Source organism: Argopecten irradians, chromosome 2, assembly GCF_041381155.1.
Source record: "Argopecten irradians isolate NY chromosome 2, Ai_NY, whole genome shotgun sequence".
NCBI lineage: Eukaryota > Metazoa > Mollusca > Bivalvia > Pectinida > Pectinidae > Argopecten > Argopecten irradians.
This window is the reverse complement of record NC_091135.1, coordinates 20,579,685-20,600,240: the sequence shown is the minus strand read 5'-3', so window position 1 is coordinate 20,600,240 and position 20,556 is coordinate 20,579,685. Positions and strand designations below refer to the sequence as shown.

Here is a 20,556-nt window from a genome sequence, read left to right as displayed (position 1 = left end):
CAAACAAATGTTTAAAAATCCAATAAATTGACATTCAAGAAAATTATTTTCAAAAGTTTATATATTCCAAATCTGAATTGATAAGTACATTAAAATACATACACTTTGCCAAAGAGTCAAACTTGACCTATGACCTTAAGGCTTATCACATAAAAGATCCATATCTCTGTACATCCAAATCACAACTACCCAATTAATTTTTAAATACACCTAAGAATAATACTTCACATTCATGCAGTCATAAATGGCAAAAATGCTTATTGCATGTAACACATGAATATCAGATGTGGATTTCAAAGTTTAGCAAACATCAAATACAATACAAAAAACGAAAGAAAATTGCGTAAGAAAATTACAAAAATAATTCACCAATAAATGAAACTCTACATGCATAGGTAAGGGTAGTATATATTTCATCAGCTTTTGGCGTCTTATTTTTGTGGATTCATGATTTCAATGAACCCACTCTCTTTTCATTTTCATCAAAACTGATCAGTGAGATAATCATTTTAAAATACAGCAAAATGAGACGGTTTGCCAATATGGAAGAACCTAGTTTGTAAATATCAATTAAAAAGTGATAACAGATCTCTGCTACATAATACTGTAGTATATTTGTAGTCACAACATTGCAATTTCTTTGGTCAAAACAGATACAAAAATTTGTACAAGCATGATTAAAAAGGTAAATTGGACGGTAAAGGTGTATTATAAACCGGGACAGCTAAAAACTTAAGAGTATGTAACACTAGGGATTCGAGAGATATGCAAGAAACTTATTACAAAGACATCTGAGCAGAATTTACTATATCTAATAGAGAGGATGGGTTTGACGCCATAATAAGTTTCAGCAAGAATTAAAACATACAGCTATGAAACTGATTGTAACAAGCTTGTACAGAAGTTGCTTGAATTGCATTATTTTTCTTCAGTATACAATGTCTTACAAATCGTTATTATTACATGTAGATATACAACACTAAAAACGTAATTTTTCATGTTTACATGAACATGAAATGATCTTTAAAACATCTGAACATGATCTGGTCCCGCGTTTATGACACTTGACAAACTTGTACAAAGTTTAATTATTCCATAATACAATTTTGAAAGCATATCATACTGTTTAAAATAATTTTGTAAGTAAAAAGATCAATATAAAGTTAATTCCTTAAAACCGTACTGTGGCAATGTTGTGGATAAATGCATAAATAATAAATACTTATTTAATAATTCAATAATACATTTTACAATGGAACCAAGTTTATCCAGACGACCTGGTGATAGTATCGAAGTATAACCCCAACCAAATCACACACGTGTCCAGATTTACATGTACTCAATAGTAGATGACAACTAGTTATTTGTTCACATCATAGTTCTGACTAGTTTACAGCAATCACAGATAATACAGGCAATATTATATTCTCATTATAGCAATGTACACATGGCATTGTTTTATTAATTAATATTACAATTTAACTACATTTCTTCATTAGCTTTCTTCATGAGACAATGAAAAACTAATTAACATAACAAAAATCTTAAAATTCCATTCTTTGCAACCAAAATTTCCAGCAAATCTTACCAGAAAAGAGCTACCCTGGTATCTTTTATGTATTTACAAAACATCTCTATGAATTCTGTACATAACGTAAAACAGCACTCGTATTGACACCACATCCTCAATAATAATATCTTTTTATTCATGTCAATAATATCTTTTTATTGATGTAGTTAAAAGATTTCCTATATTCTAACATCTACGTACTTGTAAACACTTAGAATTATTATTAATGATCAAAGAGTTTTTCAAAGATACATGAATTGTTAATTCAACTAACATATGAATTTGTCCTTTCTCCAAAATAAAGCTATAATTAATGTTACTGCCTATTTTCATATCTTAATAAATTACAGATCTGTCACCAATGATACTAGAGTATTGGGTTTGTTGGTGATGAAACTTTTCTCTCACTAAGATACAAGTACATCTGAAGAAATTACTCATTATAAAGATATTTCAGCGTAAGTACATATATAATACCAACATTTTATACCATATTTATAAATGTATAGGTATATGTTTAAATTCATGGCACTTAGTAATTATTTGGCAATAATCCCTTTACATCGAGACCGTTCCGGTATAATCATGTGTTATGGGTCCCATCCAAGATGGCCGCCTCCGACTTCATGAGTGATGATGTTGTTGGTCCACTCCACTGACTTATAAAATAAATGGACAGATGTACTAACACCCACTACAGATAAAACACAAGCACAGTAGCATTGTAGTGATGTTAGACACACAGGTTCAGTAATTAGCCAACTCAACACAGTGACAAACAGTCAAAATAACACCGTATAGCTTCTCTCCTTCAAAGCTAGATTTTTGCAGATGGTGGGTGTGGTCAAAATTGTTTATTTTCAGTAAATACACTTGAATGGTTTTTTCCCTCCTTTTTTTGTTAACTGAGTTGTAAAACACTTTTAAGATGGATTTCTGGTTAAGGCCTAATTTTTTCTTTAGAGGAATAAGAAAAATAGTGAATAAAATTTTTAATAAAAAACATGACTATAGTAAGCTATTGATTCTATAGATAGGTTTTGTTGTTGATGAATCAGAACATAATTAATATCCCTGGCTAAATCGCTAACATAGGAGACTTATGATGTACAGTTCTGACCACACCCATTAGATTCTGTCTACATCTCTGCACTATCCTGCCAAGCATTCCAAACACACTACTTACAAAAAAATAATGTATTTCATGCTGATCTGACTACAGGTAAAACTTATATTAATAGTGTTTCAAATATGTGTAAGGAAAATTATCTTAGTTGTCCTGTCAGAGTTATTACACAAAGCTTACTTAAAAAGATTATTTGTGTTATCTATAAAATTTACTTAGGTGTATCAAAATACAGCCGTCACCACTTAGGGAACAGCGTAATTATGTGCATGCCTCAAACCTTGTGTACTGTAATAATGTTGTTATATTTAAACATTAACATTTACTCAAACCTCTAACCCAAGGAGTACACATTTATGAAAAAATATAAGCAAAGAAATAAAATCTTCTGTAAAAAGAACAAGCAAGGAAATAACCAAATGAATTTTAAATGAAAAAATCCATTTTCATTAAAGGTTGTGCAAATGTAGAAAACAAGATTCTGACTGGAAGAATTTTCAAATTACAATTCAGAAGCACAATTTCTGATAAGACTAAATGCATCCATTTTGGGACTTGATAATAGACAGGTTGCTAAATATTGAAAACATTAACTTTTAAGATTTCGAAACTAAATGACGTCAAAGGCGGCCATCACCATAAAATTCTGCAAGTGGATAGAAATGAAGGGATGAAGCCCAATACTGCCTTGGTGATTAAAGTTTTACCTGTAGACTACCACAAGTCAGATTCGTTATCTAAAACATCAAACATTTCCTGTTAGTAGCAGAGTATTACACGTGTATTACCTAGATTTATAGCTCAACCTGAAATACACAAAATACAGTTTAATGTACACAGTACCAATACCGGTTTTAAAAGTGCCAGAACATCAATGCCATTAAAAAAAAAAACATAATTCTTCAATCACTTTGTGTCTAGATTCAGAAAACATTTAGATATCTCTGATTTATCTAAAAGATTTGATAATCCACACATGGTATTATCTTCTTTTCTAAAATGCTGTTAAAGTGTTTATTGTTGCTTTCTTTATGCTGTAAATAATGCATTATAATTTTTGTTGACTCAGAGAATGTAAATATTTCATTCCTGTAACTAGATCTTATAAAATAAACCTCCATATCATCTGTTATAACAACACCTTGATGTTACCGATCTCACTACATGATTAACAGATGTACAATTAGTCATCTTCAAAATTCTGTGTAAAGCCACAGCACTGAAAGCACTATTGGAAATGTCACATGACATAATGATGCCATGATATAAGGCAGCGTGATAAATTGGTCATATGATGAGTTACACAAATACATTAGGAGACAGTATCATGACGTCATCGGTAATGTGATGAGGTGCCTCTGCGTGGCGGCGTACCTGATGAGCTACTCATACTGCTGAGCGTTTTCTGTAAGCTCTCTAGGCGTTTGATGTAGTCGTCGTGTAGAGCTTCCTTTGGCTGTTCTGACTTGCGGGAAGTGGCACCTTGGTTACCATGGGAACTAGGTGAGGCAGAACTGTGTTTTGTTTTATGAGACGAAGGTAAAAGTTTTCTGAAGAAAAAAAAGTTACTATTGATAAGCTTGTTTGCATCTTTTATTATAACAAGCATTCGGCAAACCATAACCTTATTCATAATTTCATGTAACAGTAATTCCTACCATAGTTTCTTGATAATTTGTAAAATGAAATTAAATTTTTCTAATTTATAGATTTTTAAATTTTTTTTTTACCTTCTAGCACCAGAGTTGGGGTCCCGTGAGGCGACAGTCCTTGCAAGACTGTAATCCTTAGTAGGAGGAGTAGAACCGACAGCAGCGGGACCACGCGACGCTATGGGCTGATAAGACGAGGGTGAGTTAGAGTCGGAGCCTCCGGGAGGGGAAGAGGATGAGAATGTGACACGGGATGGCCTTGTCACAACCATGCCTGAGTTATTTGAAGGAGCCCCATTAATTCTTGGGGGTGAAATACTACGGCTACCAGTCAACCGTGGAGGTGAAAAGCTACCATCAGTTGGCATATAGGCTGCAATTAAGGAAAAGAGAACCATTATTATGATTTCTTTATTAAACAAATTTCAGGCAAAATTATTAATCAACTCATTATCACTAATAAAACCTTTGAAGTTATTCCTCTTATGACCAAATATCCAGACAGATTATCATTCTTTCAATTGGGTGAGTAGAGTTATTCCCCTTGTTGGATCAGATTTATCCCCCTGTTGAGTTATCTACCTTGCTGAGTGTTGACAGAGCCGCCTACAACAGGTGAGCCAACTCTTGTGGCCCGTCTCCATTTCTTCACCAGGTACTTCATTCTATACAAAGACAAGCATATATGTTAGGTACACAGTAAACATTCTGAATTACATAACTCTAATGTCTCCACTTAATGGAAACCTCAGGAGAAGTCACATATAAGTTGGAAATACTTAGTGACTTATCTTTTTGTCATTTTATTTATATAATATATGTTTAAAAAAAATGGGAACCTAAATGATGTGTCTTAATAGTCAATGAATACATGTATTTGTTATCGTCAATTATATATAACCCTGATAATTAACTTAAATAAAATTGATTACCAGTAATCAGTTACTTTTGAAACTGCAGCAAAGCTATTCTTTTATATTTTGATTCAATTTAAATTCAAATAAGACTCTATATATAGATGTTGTGATAGAAAATAACAGAGCCTACTGACCTTGTGATCGCGATGACAACCCTAGCGGCACTTCTGAAGGTATGGTAGGGGCGTCGTCTAAACTGATGTGGAGTGACATCTTCTGGGGATGGATAGGCTCCCATCTGGGCAAGCATGGCAAGTGTGGTTTCTTCACAGTCCTGGAAACCACCAAGGAGGAGCAACAGGTATTTCTTTTGGTACACCAGGGCTTTCCTGAAACTCTCCGCTCGCAGGTATTTACCGTATAGCCTCTGAATCTATAAACACATAAAGGCAAATGGTGATTTGTTACATGTTAAACTTAGTCTTTAGAATATAAATGTTCCATTTAAATTGATAATTCTATTCTTTCATGAGTTTCACAAAATTAATGAATTATTTGCATTATTTCATTGCCTAATCATTAAGTGACTGTATTACCTTTTCTCGGTCGGTCTCTGAGCCACTGCTACCCATCACTGACCGTCGGTCACGCTCCATCCTTAAGTTAACTGTCAGCTGGTCGATACGCTGTTCAGCATCATTTAGAGCGAGTTGCAATGACAGTCTCTCCTTGGCCCAACTAGCACGTTCCTCAAACTGATTTGTAGCACCATCAGTTGTGTCACCATTCTATAAAAAATTAAAAGTTCAGAAAACCTTTATTTCTTATTTTTTGTTAAGGAAATTTTTCAGTATTTTCATTCTGTATCTCTTGTTTTCAGAAATGGCTTTCAGCAAAAAAGGAATTCAGTAAATTATATAAGAAATTGTGTGAAATAGTGGCAACAAACTTCAAAAGTCAAAATCCATGATGGTCTGGATTTGTTTGAACAAACAGGAACATGGAGACATATTTCCTTCATTTATCACTGACGATGGATAACCAATTTGAAGGATGGAAAAGACAGCACTAAAACAAACTCTCTGTTATCATATGTTTCAAGGACAATTCACTATTCAAACCAACCTGGTGAGTTGCTCCCCTTTGTTGGTGGCGCCACAGCTGATCCTCTAACTGGCCGAGGGTGTTACGGAGATCCATCTTCTCCTCAGTAAGTCGTGTAACAAAGCTGGTGAGTTCAGCGTTGTGACGTAGCACTCGCTCGTTAATCACAGAAGGATTTGGCCGCGCTAACAGATTAGATTCACTCTGTAAAACAGACAGTATACAGTCATATAGAGAGATAAACATTGACATTAATATCTCTCATACCTAAGTCTGATAACCCTGTTTTATCTAATCATCAGAATTAAATGAAAAGATAATGATTTTGTTTTCACTATCAGGTGATCTCGTACAATATTTTATTAGGTTCGGTAGTAAAGTTGATGGTGATTTATCACAAGTACAAAGTATTTACCTGTGACTCAAATTCTAATGGCATTTGTAGTTGTTTGAGCTCATTGAGGAGGTCACTGAGTGCATGCTGCATTTCTCCGCTACCCTCAGATCTAAAAATAAATAGAAATAAAAATAAAAATAAAACAGAGTCATTATAGTGTGTATTTCTCTCACAAGGCCAATTTTTCTAAACTAGCATCCCGAACTAGCATCATGACTTTGAAAGTATATCTACTATGTCTTTCGTCCAACTGTACAATTTTTAGTTATACCTGTTAGATACTCAGCTGTTGTTTGGTTACCTTACAATTTTATAGTGATATGGGTGCTCAGTACTAACCCCCCTAACTTAGGATTATACGTACCTGTCTGTACGGTCCAGACTGTCCCTGTGTTGTAGAATGAGATACTGTAGACTTTGACTTAGACTCTGAAGCTGGGCCTTGTAAACATTCCACTGATCATGTTTGGCGATGGATATTCCTCGAGGGGACCCGTTCTGCTGTAACTGTTTAAAATAGAATAACAAATGTGAATTAATGTATTTTAAGTATATAAATACAGCTTACCTTTACCCTAATATTGGCGATCATATAGCGATGTGTCAAGTTTTAGATGAAACCCAGAGTTCCAAAAGATAAAACACCAACCTATGACCATTTGAAAGCACATGCCCTAAGTAGGCCTGATCAATGATGGGGAGTTAGAGGTAGACTGTCAATCCTTCTTCATAATAATGTAGTTTGGATAATAGTTACACAAGTGTATTATTACTGTAACCAAGATACTATAGAAGATAGATACAGAAGCTATTTACGATAATTTAAGGTCACTTTTACCAGAATGAAACCACCTACAAGACATTTTATATGACTGTATGTCTTCAAACTCCTCCTACATATATAGGACAAAACAAGGTGGGAATGTTGGTGTTTATCCATTTGGAGGAGAGAGCATGTATAATTCCCTTACCCCATCATAGAGCTGGGAGTGTATTGTAGACAGACGTTCATGTTCCAGGTCTCGGATAGCGTCCAGTTCCTTCTCTCGACTCTGGGCCAGTTGATCCTGTAGGTCTAGAACCTTCTGTGTGAGTCTCTGGGCCTCCAGCGTCTGCTCATGCTGGGGATGACATTAAAATCAGTTAATTATGGGCAATTTTTATAAGGATACACAAACTTCATATAATTTATCTGACACATGGAATCAAATCTCAAAATGTAATACTGTTAGACTCTCACAGAATTTGGAGTCTGTGTGTCTGAAACTTTTGTTTCAACTTTTTTCATTTTGGTGAATTGAATAATATTATAAAGAGAACAATGTCATAATGCAGAATTTATCCAATAAAGATGGAGTTATAATAACATGCAAATAACTTAATTGTTTGGAATTGCAGAACTCACATTTCTTGTATTGAGTTACGACAAAGCAAAATAAATAGAGTTCAATCCTTTACAACACAAAAACTTGAAGACCTGTTTAGCAAGTTAATATACAAAGCATCATTACAAAGCTCTACATAAAAAAACCTCTACTAAAAGGCATATACACTTAAAGCTTAACAAATATCAACAGATATCAAAAAGCAGTTACATTAATGAAAGTATGATTGTATATACATATATTACATGCTTTTAGTATGAGCAGGACAATGAATGAATTTCAGGTATGAGTTAATTGATGAAATGGCAATAAGTCATATTAGTATACCTTTTTAAAATTAGTATATTTGTGATACATGGTACCACTTTCCAAATACAATTTTAATTCCCATGCTTCATGTTATCTAAGTCTGACAATTTAAATCAAAGCTTTATATACAAGCATTTTTTCAGTTTCGGATGATTGGTTTTTGCATTTCAAGGGTAGATAACTCTGTCGATTCAATCCTGATGAGACTAACTTTGGCTAAGCCATGCTGCTTTAAAGCCTGATACTGCCCAATCCAATCATATGCTGTATAAAGGTATAATTTTTACCAGTTTCATTTTATGATCATCCCTCTCTCGCTCCACCTGTCTAAGTCGTCGCCGTTCAGACATTTTTTCTGTGTCACGCAGTCGTTCCCGTTCGTTATCAGCATCCTTTATAGCCTTGATCTCTGAACGCAGTTGTTCGCGTTCAGCCTTCAGACGCGACACCTGGTCCCGTTCACGTTCGAACATTCGAGTGAACTCCAGATTCTGCAGCTACAAGGTCCAGCATATGTTGTCTTTGTTTTATTCAAGGTCAAGGTAAAGCTTGTCAAAACCTACATTTTCTACTTGGTAATCTTTTGCATTGAAAAAATGAAATTTCTACCATCTAAAATGTAATATTGTGTTGACTTTAATTTTTGTCAGTTTAATAAGCTGTTGGTAACATCCTATATAAATTCATGGTTAGATGTTAGTTGATTCAATATTTTTTTCGTATTAGAGGCAAAATACACAAAGGAAATTTTACACCATAGGAACAGAAGTTGATGTATGAACATATTTGTGCATGATGGAAAATTTGAAAAACTAACAATGCATTAAATCTAAGCTAATCAATAACACTTTAAGGAAATCTTGAGGAAATTCACAATTTAAAGCTAAAAAATGCATCATTTCTAAAAGGAATATCCTTGTGTTTAATGGAAACTAAGTATCACTTCTACAAAGGTTTTAGAAAGCTTTTTTAATCAAGCAATACAAATCTATCTAAATATTTTACTCAAACATTATAAATATCATGCAGTTACATCTAAATTTAGTTTTCTAAACACATTTCTATACAGTTACAATGATGTTAACACATGTAAACACTAGCATGTTAAAGATGAAAGAAAATCAACATATAGGAAATGAAAAATTAATTATGTAGATAATTACTAAATGAAAGTGTAGGAAATTGATTTATTATTATGAAATGAACAATATTAATAAAGTGTAGAGAATTTGAATGAAATAAGAATGAAATGAAATTTAAGATAAGGTTTTGATTATTATTCATTTTTATTTTTCTATTTCTTTTTTATCTTTAACATTTGTATTTGTAATATGACAGGAAATGTTTGGAGATTAAGCTAAAACACAACACAGAGCATGACATAACAAAACACTTATGCTGTTTTCATGTGTTTCAAATACATATTTACCTGAAGAGTGTCTAGTTCATGTTTAATCTGACGAGTTGTCTGCCTTTCTTGTCCGACTTCGTCCTGCATGGCTGTTCGTTCTGATTCCACAGCAGCAACCATCCCAGCCATTCGGTGTTTTTCGTGGTTGAGTGCGCTCCTCAGGTCCGTCACCATGGCTTTCTCTGTTTCCAAGGCAACCTGAAGGTCCTCAATGATAGCCTTGTTATCAGATGTGTCAGCTGAATTTTGTTGTTCAAACAAAGTCTGGCGTAGGTTATGGCAAGCTGATTGTTCTTTTTCCAATGCACTGTTAACATAAATATCATTGTTTTTAATTTTTTCTCCATGATCCTTTCATAATTGATCATTTTTTAGTAAAAAGCTAAGGAGACAGCAATAAATAGAATGGACGGAACAGAACAAACATTGATATTTTGATATAATCATATTACCAATCTATAGAATAACATGAATGGAGAAGGCACATATAGAATCAGAAATTACCTGACTAGATCTGCAGCACGAATCTTCTCTAGTTCTAAAGCTGTTTTTAATTCTGTCACTTTAGTTTCATACTCTGCCTCAAACATCTGTAAGTTTTTACGCTCCGTGTTAAGGTCTTGTTGGAGAGCGTTGATTTTCACTCGATCAAGTTCATGAGAATTTTCCAGCTTTATTCTCATATCTCTCTCTGTCATTAAATCAGATTCCAGTTTCTGAAAAAGATGGAAACATAGAAACAAACGCTATTTACTTTTCACCAATACATCTGGTAATGACAAAATCATCGTTTGACTCCATCAATTATGTTTCAATTGATTTTCATTATTTTATAGGTCACTTTATTATAGACTTCCAAGTTAAACTTTGACCTGACCGATTTGGTTTGGACTTACAGCTTTTAGCACTGTATAACATTTATAATATCTATACTTACCTCTATAGTGCTGTTGATTTTATCCCTGACCTCTGACCTGACCTTAGCTTCCTCAAGGTCATTTTTAAGGTCTCGTACTTTGTACTTTTCTGCTTCTAATCTCTCCCCTAATGTATGACATTTTCCTTTTTCTTCCTCCAAGGCACCCCTGTACAATAAAACAGTCACCATGAACGTCATAAAGGGGGGGGGGGGCTTTTTTGGTATAAAATAACATGTTTTTAATATTTTTTTAGAACATTTCTTAAAATAAAATTTGTACTAATGTATTCACTAAAAATTTGTTTCTGCATCTGAACAGTCATGTATATGAATACTTACATGTATGTATAACCATTTTACTTTTGTTTTCTTAACATCAAAAATTGCAATTCTGACAGATTTACAGGAAAAGAACAAGATTTGGCAAAGTTTAAAGAAAGCCATTCTTCAAACAAGTTTGAGTGTTAGAGATAAGGTACAGGCGGATAGATGCAGGAGTATTCATGGTTGTAATGCTTTTTTTCATTCTAGACTAGAAATTTCTGGAAAAGGAAATAATAAGCACAAATGATCACTGGCTTCACTAAATCACATTTTCAAAAATTCAAATTTCAAAAATCTGCAATCAAGCAAATTTTACAACAATATTCCCCTCTGTAAGCGGAGATAACCATTCAAAGGTGTAAGTCTCACACAACTGTGAACAGGTACATTATACAGACACACATCTAGGGTCACACAAAATCACACGTGAAGGGGATACAGGAAGTGAGGGTTTCCATGGCAACCACATAAATTTCAAAATGCTAAAGGTTATCACAAAGGCATTGCATATAAAAAAACATTGTTGTTGAATCTTTATATCAATTATTTTTATCTTACCAGTAAAGTGTAGGTCATTCACAGAAAAATATCTTTCAATTCACTTTATCTGTTAGAATTTACTTTTCAAAGTTCTAAATTATTGTCTTTACATGTGTGGAGTTATTTCACTTTATTTTCCTCTTCATTTATGTAAATGTCAGTAATTGCAGGGAAAAACAAGATGTTAGTTTTGTTATTTTGAAAGTAAGGGATAAATCTAGGCACTGTTATTATAGCTAAAAATCAGGGTTTTCTTATTGGTATTATCATCACACGTGAAAATCATCACACAAAATATCATTAAGTATATTACCCCAAAGCAAAAATATCGTTGTAAATGCCACTGTTAATCAAAACATATTTTGATTGAAATATGAATACAAATCCAATATTGATGTAATCTATAGGAAATTAAAGTTGCCTGAAATCTCCTTTTAGATGTTTGAAGACAACTCTGCCACATACAACTTGCCGCGACTCGCACGGCTATGTTAGCCACATGATAACACATACATACAACTGGTCAGCTATCAGGTAATCAAGCAAATCAAAGATTACTTTACATTCCAGCATAAAAACAGGTTATGCCAAGCAATTATTGACAACAATATGAAGGTAGCCTGCAGTTATGGTTTGATCCATGCTACAAATTGGTTAAGCTGTCTAAAATGAGATTATGTACTGTCGCAATACATGTGATAATACAGTAACACTGGTCCATGGGAAGTCAAGCCCTAAAGTATAAAACACTTATCAAAGTTGGTAAATATATCTATTCAGTTATATTATATTTTTGTAATAATAATGATACAGGCTTATCTCCCCTCATGTGATTGTTGCCTGTAAAGATTATAACACATGGCTTTCATTAACAGACCACAGGATATTTCCATCTGATAACTTTATTGAAAACTCTATTTGGAAGAGATAATGAGAAATGCACCTTTTCCAGAACGGTTTATTTTCAAGTAAAATTATTTTGAAAAAGTAAGTAAAACAATCAGATTACAAACATAGACCTGGGACATCTGGTACAATTATCTATATCAATGGCTGGGTGGTGAAAATGTTTTTTTTTTTTTTTTTAAGAACTTTGATTTGTTGGACCAGTGTTACTGCTACACGATTCACATAACTTTACAACACACATGCTAAAATACTACATAAACATCAAGCATTCTGACCAATCAAAACACAGCTGACAATTCGACCAATGAGGAAGGCCGACTAACTTACACTAAAGCGTCCCACATATGGCTGTAGGTAAAGAGATACACAGATATATACATATGTCTAAATACATCGTAACTATGGTAACAACATCAATATTGAATGACCTTAAAACAGCTGCTACAGTTACAAGTAGGTTTGTTGCTATGGTTACAGCATCAGTTGTTATGGAGATAACATAGAAACTATATACAACAGGATCTGATCCTAGTGGAGTAAATACACGGAGATAGATATACATAGGTATGGAGTCCTATCTGTAATATACTGTAAATCATTCATTTCTGTTGTTAATAATTTTAGACATTATATCTTTTATGCTGTAAGAACTTAATTGAAAAGTTTTCTTAAAGATCAATCATGCATGTTTCTAGCCTGAAGACAACAATGTTAATTTTTTGAAAATATCACTTTAATTTGGTGTTCATCTAAAACGTGGAGAAATATAAAAGAAAAAAAAATTATCAACATAAACTTAATGATTTACAGTATATCAACAGGAGATTCTGTAAATTATTACTATAATTAACCACATACCAAGCTTCTCTTTGACTGGAATTACAAGAATTCAAATTATCCTTTAATTCCATCTAATATTCCTGCTGGTACCCCAGAACTCCAATATAACCATAAAATTTTGCAAGCGTGTATTCATGCATGCAGTTTTCCAATGTAACAAACAGTTTGCATAAACCAAATTTTTTCCTCTTGAGATTATGAAATATATAAATGGCTATATGCCATTCTTGGTGATTACACGGGACGGACAATTTTTCAAACAATTTAAGAAGAAATAATATATGAAAATTTGGTAAAAATATATATACAAACCAAAAATTAAAGTGATTTATGCATAACTGTTTGGATTTCCTTTTTCTTAATTAAGAATGTTTATAAACACATGTATGAAAATGAGTATAAACTGAAGGTAATGGAAAAATAATGAGAAATAAATACTTACGTTACAGAGACAAATCGACTTTGCTCACGCTCAAGACTGTCCTTGAGTTTGGTGACCTGAAGATTGAGATTGGCTACATCTGTCTGAAGGTCAAGATTGCTCATCTTCTCTCGACTAAGAGAACTAGAGAGCTCGGTTGTGCGTTCTCGCTCTGTGTCCAGACTGGTGCGGATATCATCCTGTAGGATCTTCTCCTGTTGTAGTTTGTACTCCAGAAGCTTCACTGTAAAACAGTTACAACATATGTCAGATTTAACAGGCAGCAGATATTGTTTCTCATAGAATTCTACTGAATGTTTTGCGAAATTCTTGTGAGAGAAAATAGCCATCAGATTTAAATAAATGACCTTTCCCCCATATACATCGACTATTTCCTTCATATATCAAAGAGTGATCACACAAGACTTGACAGGATAAGATGATACAAATGATGTAAACTGACCTTGACGTTTGAGTTGACGTTCGCGTTTGTTACCCTGGTCCTCGATCTCGTTGAGTTGGTCAGACAGTCGTTCGCGCTCCTCCTGACCCCTGATCTGACTGATGTTTACGTGGGCCCGTAAGTCGCGTACCTCCGCTAGTAATGATTGGCGGTCAGCGTGGAAGATCTGGTCAAGGGTAGCTCTCTGGTGACTCTCCTGTAGGTACAAAAATAACCTTGGTCATTACTAGCCACAATAATAGGTTTGCTTTGAGAGAAATTCTCTTTAGCTAAATTAGTTTATCAATGTTTGATATGTCAAATGTCTAAAGTTCAATTTCTTGCATAGTTTCAACTTTATTATGTATTATAATATGATTAATTCTTAGTTGAAGTTGAGAAATAAGAGGAATTTGATTGTGATTTTACTTACTGAGTTTCGTATTTTCTTTTCGAGTGCATGTATCTCGGTCAGATCAGCGTTTGGATGCGACATGACATGTGTACGAAGCTCTGCCAGCAAGGTTTCTCGTTCTTTGGCAAAAGCATAACCCACCGACTGTAAGAGTTCTCCACGCCAGTCCGTGATTTCAGCAGACTAGAAAAGACAAGGTCATGTAGAGGTCATTTACAATCCTCATGATAAACAAATATCTGGTGTTCATTGGATAAGATGAAAGATATAAGACAAAGGTCATATGGAAGTTATTTTTCAATGAAACAAGCTATCTACAGTTGTGAAAACTATAATGATATACCCCCGGTAAATATCATTGAGGGGGGTCATTTATTAAGCTCAAATAGGTATCTTCATTTATGATACAAATCAATAATGACATCAAACTGCAGTGGCCGCGTGGTTACAGTGTCCAGACATATAACCAATAGGCCTCTACCACTGAGTCACAAGTTTAAAACTCATTTGGGCACAGTTGTATGTGAGTGACTTTCACCCCGATTCTCTGGCTTTCCCCCACCCCTAAACCTAACACTTTTGTTGACTGGGTTTTCCTTTGGCCTTCGGGTCGAACAAATCATCTGTTGCCCTAAATCCCAGTCAACAACTGTATACTTTTATTCACTGGAGATTCAATTTTGTTACATTCACTCTGTGACATTAAACATCTTTTACTTTCAGATATTTTAAAACTATCCTTCTTACCAGGAAAAGGTTTGATTATTTCATTACTGTTGTTAAGATATTATGTATTTTGTATAAGTAACCAAAACCAAAATATTTAGTATGTTAGCATTAGTCACTCAACATGTGTGTGTAGTATTATACTGTAGATACCACTAAACAACACATGTGTGTAGTATTATACTATAGATACCACTAAACAACATACGTGTGTAGTATTATACTATAGATACCACTAATCAACATATGTGTGTAGTATTATACTATAGATACCACTAAACAACATATGTGTGTAGTATTATACTATAGATACCACTAAACAACATATGTGTGTAGTATTATACTAAAGATACCACTAAACAACACATGTGTGTAGTATTATACTATAGATACACTAATCAACATACGTGTGTAGTATTATACTATAGATACCACTAAACTGTTTATTCTATAGACAAACACATGGTGTAGTATATACTATAGTAATACCATAACACAAGTGTGTAGTATTATACTATAGATACCATATCAACTAATACAACACAATATGTGTGTAGTATTATACTATAGATACCACTATATGATACCACTAAACAACATATTGTGATGTAGTATTATATATACTATAGATACCTAAACAACATATGTGTGTAGTATTATACTATAGATACCACTAAACAACACATGTGTGTAGTATTATACTATAGATACCACTAATCAACATATGTGTGTAGTATTATACTATAGATACCACTAAACAACATATGTGTGTAGTATTATACTATAGATACCACTAAACAACATATGTGTGTAGTATTATACTATAGATACCACTAAACAACACATGTGTGTAGTATTATACTATAGATACCACTAATCAACATACCACTAAACAACATATGTGTGTAGTATTATACTATAGATACCACTAAACAACACATGTGTGTAGTATTATACTATAGATACCACTAATCAACACATGTGTGTAGTATTATACTATAGATACCACTAAACAACATATGTGTGTAGTATTTAGTATTATACTATAGATACCACTAAACAACATATGTGTGTAGTATTATACTATAGATACCACTAAACAACATATGTGTGTAGTATTATACTATAGATACCGCTAAACAACATATGTGTGTAGTATTATACTATAGATACCGCTAAACAACATTTGTGTGTAGTATTATACTATAGATACCAAAACAACCTTTAATGAGGTCACAAAGTTTTCTTTTGTTTTTGATTTATCATGTGACATGAACAATATTTACTGTCCATCCATCTCCTTATTTTAAATTAAAACAACCCCAAGTATCAAAATTTCCAAATTATAATGTTAGCAACAATAGCCATGTAAAAAAAAATGTGAAACAAACACAAGCACGAATGAAAACTTTGAACAGAAGTGTCAATAGCTTCTGATCTGACTGCATGTTGATTAATTGGTTACTGCAGTTAGTTCTGATTCCGTCCTCCAGGTAACCTTGACAACACAGGTGAAAACATAACATATACAGGTGAACGAAACAAAAACCATCTATTAAGTAAGTTATTGTATACGACACTGGTCCAATGTCATATGGTCATTTGATGTGAATCGGTAAACAAAACAATCAACAACATTTAAATGTAAACACGACAACAAAGACTTACAAAGTCTGACAACTCGGCCTCAGAATCCTGACAGAAAGAAACAGATTAAGTAATGACAGTAGCAAGCAGATGTATAAAATGATAGACTACATGTGTTCCTGTTGTTTGTTAGGACAATCATACAATTATACACATGTGCCACTACTGTATCTATCCTACACAAGACAGCAAAGTGTCACAGGCTGGGCACAATGTGCTACATTTATAATTTGTAATGAATAGGATTTTGATTAAACATAAATAAACATTTGTGACTTTGATTTTGTAATAAATGTTGTAATGGTTTAAGAAACAGATGTATCATATTTTCAGTGGGAACAGAAATCTTCATTCTGTAGGCAATACATTTTTAAAAATAATGTTTGATTTTTTGGAATAAAATTTATCAAAGGATGAAATAGCAGTACAGTAGCAGTAAGAAATTCTTAAAGACTGAAACAGAATAAATTTAGAGAAGATTTCTACTAAAATCATTGACAGTGACAGTGCTGTTTTACCTTATCTAATCCACGTAGTTTGTGAGTTTGAGCCAGGAGGTCCTTCAGGGAACCTATAGCTGACATCAGACTCTGTTTCTCGTTGTCCCATGAGGACTGAAGTGATGTGATGTCGGCTTCCTTATCTACCTTTCCAGGACTAAGGTGTCGATTCAGGGACTGTAACTCCGACATTGACAACATCTGTACGTTTTCTTTGTGGAGGCGCTCCATCACATTCTGTAAGATAAAATTCAATAAAAATTATCAAAAGAGGGTTGAGGATTGGACAAAAAGGAAAGATATTATAAATGCTGAATGTACAAATGCACCAATTTGCTTTACTGAAAAGGATCAATCAGAAAACTCTGAAGATAAGATATCTGTTTACAGGTATCTGTCTCACCTGGAGACGTGGTGGAACGTTTTCGTTGTAGGACAGCTCGGTTGCCGTTGAAGCTGCAATACTACCAGTGTCTCCATGGTCAGTCTGACCTTGACCTGGTGCTGTATCAGAGAGGGACTGACGGAGTCGGTTGTCCAGCTTCTCTGACAAAAATACCTCTGCCTGAAATCTCTCCATTGTCGACTGGTCATGTGCTGTAATGATATTGTTTTATTTTCACACATCTATAAACAAATTATACAATCAGTTTATTGTTAGTGATTGTTTACATACAACCAAACTTCTTCTCCATACCACAGGATATATCCCAAAGTTACAATAAGTAGATTTTTCATTATAATGCAAAATTTCTATTCAATTCTACTTTCGATAAATTCTACAAAGCAAGGATTGTTCTAATAGAAATTATTACAGTGTAGTGAGTCAAATCATGATGATTTGGAGAATCTTTTTTTTGTGTCTTTGTTTTTTAGAGGAGCTATCAAATATGTTTAACTTACAGGATAACTCCTCTAAAGGGAGATAATTGTCTTTTTATGAACAATTTACAGGAGAACTCCTCAAAAGGGAGATAACATGTGAAGCAAGAAGAATCTGTAAGACATTCATCTGAAATCTGAATTGTAGTTCTCTTAACATGGTAAAGATCTGTTTACTTGACCACGTTTTGACCCTACTCACCGAGGACTGGTTCCTGGACCTTGGCCAGCTCCATTTCCTGTTTGTGACGTGCCAACAGACGATTAATTTCTGTTTTGTGTTCTTTGTCCAAATCACGTTTCATCTCACCCAGTTTATTCTCTAGTTCCTTTTTGTGCAGTTCACGCAGATGCTCAATCTCATCGTCATAGCGAATACGAAGCTGCATGAGTGTTGTGTCTGCCTCATGACGTGCACGCTCCTGTATGTCGTGAATGTGACGCTGGTGCTGATCAGATAGCTCTTCTCTCAGCTCCATCACTTTCTGGAAACCAATGACAATCATCAATGATCATGTAACCTTACATAACGAATGACCACTGGTTATTTCCATTACAAATGAAGTCAGATCATTGAGTAGTTGACTAGTTTGATAAAACTCAAGGTTCTTTAAGAGAAATCTGGCCGTGAACTCATGAAACAATCTTATTCATAAGTTTTTGCTTAGCCAATCAGAAGTTTTTGTAATATCATATATGATCAAACTATAACTGTTTTATGATCTAGCCTGACCTAGTTGTAAGTTTGTTATGGAACAACCTACATTGTACCAGATTGACACTAAAAATAAGATATTTGGATATATCTTTAAACTCACCCTGACATAATCTTTAGCGGTGAGAGATGCCGATGATCTGAAGAGTTCCAGTTCTGACGATGTCTGTTTCAACTCTTTTGTAAGTTCAATCATTTTCAGCCTCAGTGTTGATGTATCTAGAGTAGAGAAGTCCTCATCCTCACTCTCCTGGCTGTCACTACGGAGACGTAAGACCGGTGGCGTCCTCTGGCCTCCAGCTTCACTCTCAACTTGGCTGACATCCTGCCTCTGAGAGATAAAACACAGCATTAAGATATGTAATGTACCACCAAATTAATTTCTCACAGAAATAAGGAGTGCAAACATTTCAAATATACTTGTGTTTAAGCTAAAGTACATCCATTCTTCGCAAAAATAAATAGAAAATCATAATTTGTAGGGTGTGTTAAAGGATTTTAGAATTAGACTTACCTTAGAAGTGTCTTGTTGCTGCAGATCCAACAGGGCTGCTCTAGATGCATTAAGCTCCATTTGAAGACTGTCTATCCGTTTCCGTGCTATTTCTGGAATTACTTCTACCTCGAGATCGAGCCCTATGCCGGAGGACTGATCAAGCTCTCCTCGAAGCTTGGCTATCTCCTGAGCTCTTGTCTCAAGCTCCTGGGCTTTCCTTTCGAGCTCCTCCACAGTGGCCTTAAGGCTTTGCTTACTGTTATGAAGATCAGTATAAACCAAGTTCAGTTCCTGAGCCTTTGCTTCAAGCTCTTCTTCATTCCTCACTTGTAATGTACGAGCTCGCTCAAGCTCTTCCAGAATTTTCTCCAGCTCCTCAGCTTTTTCCTCCACAGCCAGTTTAGATTTCTCCAATTCTTTCTCCAAATCTTCAAGGGCTTCATTCTTTTCCTGAAGGGAAAAGGAAAAATTTCATACAAAGTGCAAAATTAGTTTCTTCTAAGTCTGTATTGAACTGTTCATCAAATTTTCAAAACTGTTTTAATTTTCTTTTTTTTTTGTTATTCATTTGTACTTTATTGAATTAAGTCGCTCTTATTTTTAATCAGACAAACGTACCGAGTTCTACAACTTATTTCACATTTTCTTCTTCAGCTATTATATCCTTATATTAGGGATGGGTATCGCGAAAAATTTTGTATCGCGATATATCACGATACATCATAAGTGTATTATGATACGTATCATGATATTTTGGTATTATTTTTGTAGAATAAGAATTGCATGTTTTTTTCTGTCAATCACCTAAAAAGAGTATGAAATAAATGTTTTGTCAATATATCACTTTTATTCTTGTTTTTATCTAAAAAATGTGAGATAATGTCTGTGTTACTTCCGCTCGATGTTTTGCAAACACTTACTACTGGACGGGACTCAGTAGCTGGGTGATGGCGACGCAAGTGAGTCGTC

The 20,556-nt window shown here is 34.1% G+C and overlaps 1 protein-coding gene across 1 annotated transcript in view; it reads right to left on the bottom strand.

Moving 5' to 3' along the window:
- The window catches only part of LOC138314777 (A-kinase anchor protein 9-like), a 118,351-nt gene continuing 97,795 nt past the window's right edge, over nucleotides 1-20,556 (bottom strand). The window contains 24 exon segments of the mRNA XM_069255309.1: nucleotides 1-3,502; nucleotides 4,071-4,246; nucleotides 4,427-4,721; nucleotides 4,931-5,013; nucleotides 5,400-5,638; nucleotides 5,802-5,993; nucleotides 6,331-6,513; nucleotides 6,725-6,815; nucleotides 7,071-7,213; nucleotides 7,678-7,827; nucleotides 8,688-8,897; nucleotides 9,830-10,118; nucleotides 10,316-10,527; nucleotides 10,749-10,896; nucleotides 11,908-11,937; nucleotides 13,786-14,008; nucleotides 14,228-14,423; nucleotides 14,640-14,804; nucleotides 17,016-17,042; nucleotides 17,513-17,731; nucleotides 17,898-18,091; nucleotides 18,579-18,861; nucleotides 19,195-19,422; nucleotides 19,606-20,037. Of these exon segments, the coding sequence (XP_069111410.1) occupies nucleotides 3,498-3,502; nucleotides 4,071-4,246; nucleotides 4,427-4,721; nucleotides 4,931-5,013; nucleotides 5,400-5,638; nucleotides 5,802-5,993; nucleotides 6,331-6,513; nucleotides 6,725-6,815; nucleotides 7,071-7,213; nucleotides 7,678-7,827; nucleotides 8,688-8,897; nucleotides 9,830-10,118; nucleotides 10,316-10,527; nucleotides 10,749-10,896; nucleotides 11,908-11,937; nucleotides 13,786-14,008; nucleotides 14,228-14,423; nucleotides 14,640-14,804; nucleotides 17,016-17,042; nucleotides 17,513-17,731; nucleotides 17,898-18,091; nucleotides 18,579-18,861; nucleotides 19,195-19,422; nucleotides 19,606-20,037 (4,413 nt within the window). The 3' untranslated portion in view covers nucleotides 1-3,497.